The sequence below is a fragment of the Vigna unguiculata genome, chromosome 9 (assembly GCF_037176805.1).
Source record: "Vigna unguiculata cultivar grain cowpea cultivar isolate G323 ecotype 2 chromosome 9, ASM3717680v1, whole genome shotgun sequence".
NCBI lineage: Eukaryota > Viridiplantae > Streptophyta > Magnoliopsida > Fabales > Fabaceae > Vigna > Vigna unguiculata.
Window position 1 is genome coordinate 16,153,005 of NC_140800.1, and position 10,757 is coordinate 16,163,761.

Genomic DNA, 10,757 nt, shown 5'->3' on the forward strand with positions numbered 1-10,757 from the left:
ATAATCCATACAATCTTAAGAACTTAAGAACTTTGTGGATCTCTTATGTCATTTTTTGAAGCCTTTTATATAACCTAAGAGTCATGCTATGTTTTCATGCTTTGACTCCCTATATGCAATCTCTAGTTGAAGAGTTAAATGTTAATAATCCACCTATACAGCATATGGAATACACTCCAGTACAATATAATACAAACAGTATCATCTATACAGTGCTCCGTTACTGATTTAAGACATTACATAAAAAAACTAAATTAAACACGAATTGCGAAAATGAAAACCATTTTAAATATTTGATAAAAATGAGGACCATCCACAATAAACACTAAAACTATTTTAAATCATCCGCAGTTAACTCTAAGAACATGACACAAAAATGTATTTAATCCTAATTATAATTATATCTATGATACTCGTTCAGGATTGAACTAGGCCGTTTAATTAACCCCAAAGCTTCCGCAACGAAGTAGACTCATCCGGAAGTGCAGAAATTGAGTGCAAATTCGTGGTGAAAGCAAAGTAGCCAGAGAAACTCCGCTTTGGAAAATCGCTTATGGAGGAAGTTTCAGAGAAGAAAGAATTGGAACATGAGGTGGTTACCAACGTCGCCAAAGTGATTTCGGCTATAAAGAACGCGAAGCACGTCGATCAAGTCATTTGCGCCCTTCATTCCATAGCTACCATGTTCTTCCCCGTAGACCTTTCTCTTCTCTCAGGTTCGTTGGTTTGTGCCCTAACTTGAATCAAATTCTTCACTATCCGCATACTGTGAAGGAACATGCACTATTTCACTTGTTTGAAGTAGAATTTTGATTTTGAATGCATGTTTCCATCGTGACAGATTGCATAGACGAGAGTTACCGAGACCAGGTCTGTACTCATTTTTTTTTCTCGTAGTTCGCCGTTATCATAACGACATATTCGTAAATTCGTGTTTATTTTGCGTTCAGGTCTTCAGTGTCGAAGTTCCTACTGCAGAAAAACGAAATGGTTGGTGGCGTGCGTTTTATAGAGGAGCTGCTTTCCCTACACTGGCTAGGTTCCTATTACTTGGTAAGGGTTTTTATTTTTTAGTTTTTATTTTCCTTTCCAAATTTTGAGTCCCTCAAATAATATTGCGTTTTGCTGCTCCTGTTTTTTCATGCGATATGGAACTTCCTGCAGATGTTGCCTCGAACTGGCTGGGTTGTTTTCCCTTTTCGGCGCAGAAATGTGTTTATGATGTTTTCTTTGTCCGTGGATTGGTTTCTGAGGTGCTGCAGATTTTGGTTCCTTTTCTCCAGCTGAGTCCGGTTGATGGTCTAGATGTTAATGCCGTCCTCTCTAATTCTGAAAGGTATGGATGTTCGCATTGTGCAATGTCTTGAATGAAGTTTCTCTTTTTTTGAAAGTTATCCGCATGCTTGTGCTTAATTTGGTGTGAAGTGATAAAGTGATTTGATTTAATGACGATGGGAAGAACTTATTCTGATTCCACATGTATAACAGATTGCTTGTACTGTGCTTGCTTGAAAATAAAGGGGTGGTCCAGTTAGCAAGAGAGTTTGGTGGTTCTTCTAAATTGAGAAACGTTACAGATGTACATACCAAGATGGATGTATCAAGGGTGGCACAGATTGTTGCATCTATTCCCGACAAAGCAAGAATGAACTCATCCACTTCCTTGTCATCACAGTATCCTCCTTTTCTTTTCTTGGTTGAGATAGTTTGTGGGTTTTCAATTGTTGAATACCATTATTGTTTGTGAGTAACCTTTAAGCAATTGATCTATTTTTTTCACCAAGAGTTTCAGTGTGTTTTTCAAGCAGGTTGTTGTGCAACTACTCTCCTTGGCAGAAAAAAGAGAGATGGTCTTGCTAGAAAATGCAGAGATGGATGAAATGGACAAAAATGGTGCAATGTTTTTTGTAGGGGAAATGTTTTCTCGAATTTGTCGCCGAGGCTCTACTGGTAAATAGAAATTTGATACTTCAACATTTTCTTTGACCTATATATATTATTAAATATCATTAGTTTATTTTGAATTAGTTATCATCCTTTGTGAAATATGTCATGTTTTTTCCAGTGCCACAATATGTTGCAATTTGTGTACCATTTGGTGGAAAAAAAAATGCATTCTTCACTTGTTATAAAGGTTATAGCTTTCAAAAGATAGCAAGTGTCACTTGGGTTATAGTTTGCAGAAGGCATACTATTCAGTTTCTTGTGTGCAATATGTCTGAGTTATTTGACAAAACTAAAAGAAGCCAGTGAACCAATTATCAATGTGAAATTGACATCAATGCCAAGTTTGTAAAAGTTTGAAATGCATTATTGTAAGTGCCGACATGCGGTTACAAACCACTGCAAGTTTGACATTTTTTATTCCTCACCTACATGGTAAAGATACCACCTAGAGGTTGTATCTATTTTCCTTGGACGTGATGCCACTCGGCTAAGATTCCAAGTCGGAGTCAACATGTGAGTATGTGAGTAGTAGTGAACGTAACCCAAGCAAATGAATGGCTCTGTAGTCTCTAATAAAGTTCCAAAATCACAATTGTAATATTTGATTATTAACTTGACACTGATGTGAATCCATGTTAAGCAACACTTCTAAAAGGTTAAATATGTTGGATGCTGGTATTTTAAAAGTAGAATATATTATTTTTTTGTTCTATTTAAGAGTACATATCTTATTAAATTGCAAATGTGTGCACTGAACATAACTGTTTTACTCTTGTCAGCATCAATTTAATCTCAACAATTTGTGAATTAAAGACTGTTCATAGCAAATAAAAAAATTATTGCAAGAGTCTGCTTTGGTAATTTTATTTATAACTCAGTTGTAAGGTATCCTGTTGTTTTGATGGATTTAGGTCTTCTCTATTGGAATAGAAATGTAATATTTCGTATATGTAAAATGCTGTTTTTAGGTGTAGTTGTGAACTATGAGCTTTAGCAATGGAGCAGTACCATTGCAAGGTTTCTATTGTGGATTTCTTTCAGTTAAGCTGTTATCTTGAAAAATTGCAGCAGTTGAGGGTGGTATCTATTTTCAGTGATATAATACTTTTCTTTGCCCCCTGATTTTTGATTCACCTTTGTGTTACATCATAAATATATGGGGCTTCTTTTCTGAAAAAGAATTGGAAGTTTCTCCTTGTTTCAATGTAAGATGGAATGTGACCTCTGTTTTGTGTCCGGCCACTAAACCCCTGCACTAGTGTTGTCTTCACAGATCCTGATGTTCTTCAACAGATCCTCTGCTCTATGGCAGTGTTTGTGTCTCTATTCAGTATTCTCACATCTCTGTTGTTTTATACTTTGGTATCTGTTCAAATTCCGCACTGTAGCTTGCAGGTCTCTGTATTTTTTTTGCGTGTTATGTTCTTTCTTCACACTTCATAGGTCCGTTCTCCCCTCCTCCCCCACATACTCCTTTATAAAATGAGGTTTGATTATTAATTATGAATGTTCTTACTTTTGGTATTTTTTATTTTATTTTTAAGAGTATTTATATTTGTGTAGTGTAAGTTGATTATTTTGTATATTTAACCATTGTTATATCAGCCATCCTGCCATGTGTTTTTATGTTTGGCCACTCTCCATTGTGATCAGGAGGACTAATAACCATTGTTTGAGAAACTGGAAACATCATGTTGAAATTGACTGTCTTCTAACTATTATCCTATATTTAATGGAAAACACAACAAATCTACTTTTTAAATTGCTGAAGGAGATAAATGAAGTTTGTGACTTGCGGTTAATTATGACTCTACTCCTGTGCTTGTAGTGTTGTGAATTATGTTTTAGTTTTTGTCTGGACTAGCTGTTTAGTGTGATCAAAATTGTTTCCTAATGCAGTCCCTTTCTTGTAGATCTTCTATCTAGTGAATTAATACCTGAAGTGGTAAGGCTTGTCAATGGTTGCTTATCATCAAATAATGATTCAATTACGAAGGAGTTGCTTGCATTGAAACCTGACATGGTATTTTGGTCAAGAATAATGGAATCCATCAGCGACCCTTATACCAAAGAAAGAATCTCTGAGCTGATTTTGCATAAGTTAGCTACTCAAGATGCAAATGATGTTCAAGCGTATTGGCTGCTGTGGTTGTTATTCCATCGAATTTTTAAGCTTCAGGCTTCTGTCAGGTGATTGAAAATATCATTTTGTTTTGCTTTTGTTCAGAATGACCTACAATACAACTAGTCAATTCTAAATAGCAGCACGGAGTGTCTGACTCTGAAAAAGTTGTATTGGGTACTGGATGACCACAGTTCTGAAGTTTTAATATACACGTTATATATTTGTGTGCTGAAAAATTAAATTAAGAACACTAAAATTAAAGACATTTGTAATTAGTGATAAAAAGTCAAAATTTGAAAACTAAATGCACATTTCAGTGTACAAGTAAGAAACTAACGCAGAGGTGGAGGCAGTGGTTGGTGTAGATCCGTGTGGTTGAGTGGATGTAGCAATTACCATAATTCAACTAGGAAGACAAAACCCAATTAGTAAAATAAAATAAAATATAAGGTAGATTGTAGGGTAGAACTCACAAGAACAACAGACTACAGGTTAGAACAGATAGTATCTCTTTCATACTTTGAGATATCTGTATAGTTCAGAAAATGGCTGCACAACCTCAACAGAGACGACTTTGCTAAAAATTTCTAGAAAACACTATGTGGCTGCAAATGTGGCATTGTCGCTAGAGAAGGTGGGTTGACATCATTGGAGAAAAGTGGGGGTGATTGTGGCCAATTTCCTGACTCTGTTCTGTTTAAATAAAAATGGGGAACATTCTCAAGATTGTCCTCCTAGAACAGCCACACCAAAATGACACCACTTTAGGTCCGCATAAGTGGTGTTTGCACTGAAAAAGAGTCATGACTGCTAGAGACATGTTCTAAGCCAAACTGGTACTCAATGATTTTTTGCCATATAGGGGCTAAGCCTCCACCATGCCGGCATTTCCCACCACTGACTACAATTGGGACACAGCATGGCTGTAGGCATGTTGACACCATCATAAGCACTTTTTCCTTTCTGTCTTTTTGTTTAATAATCTGTAATGAAATTTCAGTATTACTAATACTTTTTGTATGCTTATGCCCCTTTGTTTTGCTATGTTCCCTTGTCTCCACCTCAGGTCTATGTTTGTTGACAAATTCCTGCTATGGAAAGTATTCCCTGTTAGCTGCCTGAAATGGATCCTTCAGTTCGCTGTCCATGAATGCCCACCTGGTTCCTCATTATCAGAACATAATCGCGCTGGGCTTTTGAATACTGTCCAACGTCTGATGGCAGTATGGTCTAAGAAAGAATTTGTGCAAACAGCACCTATTGAGCAACAAGCTTGTATCCTTTTTAATCGCACCAGTATACTGAAAGTGAAAAGCATGCGGAATAGAGGAATAATAGCTTCTAGTTTTGAGTTTGAAAGGGTGGTTTAGTGCATGAATTTGCCTTCATTGTGGGGTTTGGGGAAGGGCAAGTTTATTGCTTTTACCCTTGTAACTGGAAAGAATTTCTCCACCACTACATCTCACCTTCATTGAGTTGCAATACAAAGGCCTTCCTGTTGTGTCAATGCTCACACCCTATTTGCTGTATATTGGGGCATTGTCATTATAATAATATCATGTACCTTCCTCCTCTGAGTATTCACTGGATCTGGTACCATATTTATTTATTTTTCCTATATCTATCCCAGACATATCTGCTGCACTAGGCCTTTCTCTGGAGACAATGTCTAGGGAGGAATTGGATGGGATGAAGAATGGAATGCATTTGATTCTTCAAGGGGTTAGCTGTAAGAATCATTTACTTAATTGTTTGATGTCTTGATATTAGAGATGAAAAGAGAGATTATGTAGGGTTGGAACTATTGCATATTGCCTACGCTTAATCCTTCAGAATGCTTTTAATAGCAGGCCCTACCCATTGGAAGCATGTGTTAGATCTGGAACAATTTGTGTAGTATGGGGCCTTCTGGATATAGGAAATGATTCCATTTAACTTGCTGTTTTACTCTGTGATCCTTCGTTGTGTCAAGTCAAATGTGGCAATTTTATCAAGATTAAGTTGTTGTTTGAAGTTTATAATTTGTAATAATTGTAGGGCTTATATGATAGCTTTTCCAAATCTTCATTTCCATGTCAGATTAGGAACTTTTTGCTGTGTAAGAAAGTAAGCTGCATTAAGGACTTTTCTCCAGTATTCAGGTGGTGCTAGTCATCTAGTAACCATGAATAAGTTCCAATAAGAACTTAACAAATGTATTCAATTACTTGCAAGGATTGTTTTCCTATCTGATTCAACCTTTCTTTTCAGTTTTACAAATAGTTTAACCTATCACTTAAAAGTTTTTCTATTTGCTATCAAGACATTCTGGACTTTCATCAAGAAAATTTAATACTGCAAAACAAAATAGAATGGTTTGTACTAAAACTTTGACTGCTGTGATGAAATACTGTTGTGGATCCATCTCCATCCCACTCCTACTCATCAACTGTGAACTTATGAAAAGAAAGTGCAAGAAAATATTGAAAAGTAGAAAGAGAAAGTTAAAGAGCAAAGAAAAAAAAGGGTTTAAAACATTCTTTTAATAAATCTCAAAGGTAATTTTATACAAAACAAAATTCAAATTTTGATAGCCGACAGCTCAGTATAACTAACTGACAACTGTCAATGAAAATAAACTCAGCTTAGAAGCTACTGCATGTCCTGTGCATATACACATATTCGTAGTCCTGTAAATCTGACTAAAATTGGTATTCCTATTTCCTGAATGAGTTGTTTTTTAATTTTTTTGTGTAATTATTTCAGGTAGGTTGGAGAGTCCTAATCATTTAGTTCGAAAAATGGCTAGCTGTGTTGCTTTGGCATTGTCTATAATTATTGATCCAAAGAACCCCTTGTACCTTGATGATAGCTACAGTGGGGAGGCAATTGATTGGGAATTTGGATTCACAATCCTCAAGAAAGGGAATCTAGCTGCAGCAAATTGTGGAGGAAAAGGTATTGAAGAAACTAAGACCTCTACAGTGTCAGGTCCAGAGAGGAACACTAATTCCCCTTCCAATAAAGGAAAAAGTATTAATGTAAAGGGCAAAAAGAAGTTATTGGAGTTTAATGTGCTTGATCCAGATGAGATTATTGATCCAGCATCACTGAATCATGACTCAGACGATAATGAGGAGGATGTTGATGACAGTGCAAGCGAGAATTCATATTCCTCAAGTGATTCATCTTTACAGCCGTATGATTTGGAAGACGATGACTCAGATCTGAAAAGAAAATTTTCACAGCTGGCTGAAGTTATTGCAGCTCTTAGAAAATCTGATGATGCTGAAGGGGTTTGTAATTTGCTCAACACTTTTTTCTTGTATTTGATCATCAAATATGTCTATGCTTAATGTTGTTTTTATTATTATTTCTTGTGAGAAAAAATTAATTGGTTATGAATTACATGGTTCAATAATTACTGCGATTACCAAGTATTATATAATTGGTCTAGACTTTAGACTGAGCTATTAAACAAATCAGTTTATGATTCTCTCTTGATATCCTACTTTTTCTTCTGAAATTTGATGTTTAAAAATTTATTACAGGTGGAAACGGCTATTGATGTAGCTGAAAAGCTCATAAGAGCATCTCCAGACGAACTGAAACATGCAGCAACGGATCTGACCAGAACTCTTGTTCAGGTTCGGTGCTCTGATATTGCTTTAGAAGGTGCAGAAGAATCAACTGAAGACAAAAGACAAAGAGCATTAGTTGCCTTGGCAGTCACCTGCCCATTTGAATCCCTTGAGACACTAAACAAGCTTTTGTATTCACCTAATGTTGATATCAGTCAGCGTATTATGATGCTAGATGTTATGACAGAAGCAGCTCAAGAGCTTGCTGAATCAAAAATTATGAAACCCAAACATCAGACTAGTTCCCTTATTTCAGTTGTTTCCGATACCCGTCCTTGGTTCCTACCTAGCAGCACAGGGACTCCTGGAGCTGGTTCCTGGAAAGAGATCTCAGGTGCTGGCTCTTTATTGAATTGGTCAAATAGCTACGAGAGGGACCTTCCCCCAAAACATAATCAGGTCAAGAAGGGGAAAACACGCAGGTGGAGTCTGCGATCTGCTGCACAGAAAAACCAGATGGAGTATTCCCATAATAAGTTTCCCTTGTATGCTGCTTCATTCATGCTTCCTGCCATGGAGGGATATGATAAGAAAAGGCATGGTGTTGACTTGCTTGGCAGGGATTTCATTGTCTTGGGGAAACTCATTTACATGCTTGGGGTTTGTATGAAATCTGTAGCCATGCATCCAGAAGCTTCTGTACTGGCTCCTTTGCTCCTTAATATGTTAAGATCCAGGTACTGGCTAAGATATTAGTTGTTAATTTAATTGGAAACAGTATGAGGAGTGACATACCAAAAAAGTCTGTGTGTTTGCACGTGCTAATCGAGTTGATAATGTGTTTCCTATTGGTTGTAGTTTATACCTCTTGCTATGTTGTTTTTCTAGTGTGCTAATGCAGGAAAACTTTCAACTTTGCCTTTTAATCCATGCAGAGAGGTATGCCATCACCAGGAAGCGTATGTGAGAAGAGCTGTTCTTTTTGCAGCCTCATGTGTATTGGTTGCCCTTCATCCTACTTACATTTCATCTGCCTTGCTCGAAGGAAATGTTGAAATTTCTACTGGTCTTGAATGGATTCGCACATGGGCCCTTGATATAGCTGAGTTAGACACAGATAAAGAATGCTATACGGTAAGCAACAGAAAATTTGAAGGTTCAAAGAGGTTTAAATCCTTTCTGCCTTTTCTTACAAGCTTTTCAATTATATCTGCTTGTACTTTGGTCATACAAAAAGGTTTAGAATTTTATGCATTGGTCTACAGTTATTTTATTGTGCTAAGGTTACACAGATGTGGTTAGTTACTTCAATTAATGTCACGATTCATCAATATTGGTCTCATTCTGGACTTCTATTTTTATATTTATTTTAATTTTTCATGACAATATATTTGCTTTTAAAATATTAACTGATAAGCATCTGTCAATATAATATTTTTACTCAGTCTTTTTTGTTCTGCTGTAAAGCTTTGCAAAGCCTCCGTATCCTCTTCTCTGTTTTGGTTTAACTTCCGTTATTTTCCTGTTCCCAATAATTTTTTTATTTAACTATAGATGGCTATGACATGTCTACAACTCCATGCCGAGATGGCTCTTCAAACTTCTCGAGCGTTGGAGTCAGCAAGAAGTTCACTCAAGGCAGGCCCTGCACTTACATCCGGCACATCCAATGTGACCATTAAAATTCCCTACTTAAATGGGGATTAAAGATGCTTCTGGCTATTGTGAGTGGCTTCTAGCCCAGAATATAAATTGTAAGTAGTGCTAATTATTTCTGCCCCTCCTTATTAATTTAACTTTTTTTGATCCATTCCATGTTTTCCCTCAGGGATTTGTATATTTCAGGATTCTATATTGGTACATCACTAAAGTTTATATTCTTATTCAAAATATTTGAAATTTAAAACATATTTATTCTTACTCCTTTCCTATTAGTTTTGAGGTTCTGGTCTCTTTCCACCAATTCCTTCTACTCTCATATTGTTTTAGGTACTTAATATAATTACTTAATTATAAAAAATTCAATTTTATATAACTAGTTTATATATATTTGGTTGATGAGAGAAGGGAAAAATATATAGCATTTGATCAACTTGATTGATTCTGTTTTGGTTTTTGGTACTTATTGAGGATCTTTCTTATTTTACAAACTTCTGTTAATAATTTCAACCATACTTATTGCTCTATTAAAACTATTTAACATGGCATGTATGTTGTCATAGAGAAGGTGTGATGCAGAACAATAGTGGAGGCAAAATTCTGGAAGTTAAGAGCCATTTTATCTCAGTAGGGTTAGTGGCAACTGCTTGGAAATCTGTCCGTCATAATGCACTGTTTTCATATGATCAAGAATTTGGATTACCTCCACAAACAATGTGTATGTAAGCAACCAGATCATGTGCTGACTTATGAAGTATAGAAAGTGAAAAGTTCAAAGAGCATTCAAGTAAGACGAGTCTCATGTGATACTGAAAATGCATGCATGGCTGTTTGCTTGTGCACGAAAAATTGAAAGGGAAAGGGAGGTTGAGCGTGATAAAAATTAAAATACTACACCTGCAATGCACTCTATATGCCTATCCACTCGAAGCATGTCTCTTTCCCATCATGTGGAACTTGCCTGAGATCCTGAGGCTGGAGGATGATTAGGTTTCCATTCCATGGATATAATGTGGAGAAATTAGTCATCAACTTACACAGAAGAAAATGCATTCACCTTATCATGAGTGTAGATGAAAAGAGAAGAGGGCATAAAATTCTTAGAGAAAGATGCCACCATACATGTTTGAGAGTTTCGACACCCTAAGTGAAGAAAACATTTTTAATGATTCAAACATGTTGATAACAAAATCATATTTTGCTAATATAACAAGCAAAAGTAAATGAACCAATTTTCCATTATTGTGTTCTGTTGCTTGTCTACTTGCTGCTTTATAATCATTATTTTCTATATACAGTAAAGTTGTATGTGTCTAATTTATATAATTTTATCTAGAGTTCAAATGTTAAAACTGCAACAGAAAGTACACCACCTCAGTTTGTAATGTTACTTTCATAATTAATTGAACATGATTTGATATGGATTACATACACTAATACACAGTGTAACATTGGAAGTGCTCACA

At 36.0% G+C, this 10,757-nt stretch overlaps 1 protein-coding gene across 2 annotated transcripts; it reads left to right on the forward strand.

Moving 5' to 3' along the window:
- Window positions 1-416: 416 nt before the first annotated feature.
- On the forward strand, window positions 417-10,533 carry EMB2423 (telomere length regulation TEL2 family protein). 2 transcript variants are annotated; one of them, XM_028047498.2, is made up of 14 exons: window positions 417-716; window positions 842-870; window positions 951-1,053; window positions 1,165-1,336; window positions 1,489-1,674; window positions 1,793-1,950; window positions 3,861-4,137; window positions 5,139-5,347; window positions 5,703-5,801; window positions 6,818-7,347; window positions 7,603-8,369; window positions 8,568-8,766; window positions 9,187-9,386; window positions 9,855-10,533. In XM_028047498.2, the coding sequence occupies exons 1-13, from the start codon at window positions 554-556 to the stop codon at window positions 9,337-9,339; spliced, it is 3,045 nt and encodes a 1,014-aa protein (XP_027903299.1). In that variant the 5' UTR covers window positions 417-553; the 3' UTR covers window positions 9,340-9,386; window positions 9,855-10,533. The 2 variants fall into 2 exon arrangements, with proteins under 2 accessions (XP_027903299.1, XP_027903300.1); XM_028047499.2 differs by having other exon boundaries at window positions 9,860-10,533.
- The last annotated feature ends 224 nt before the right edge of the window (window positions 10,534-10,757 follow it).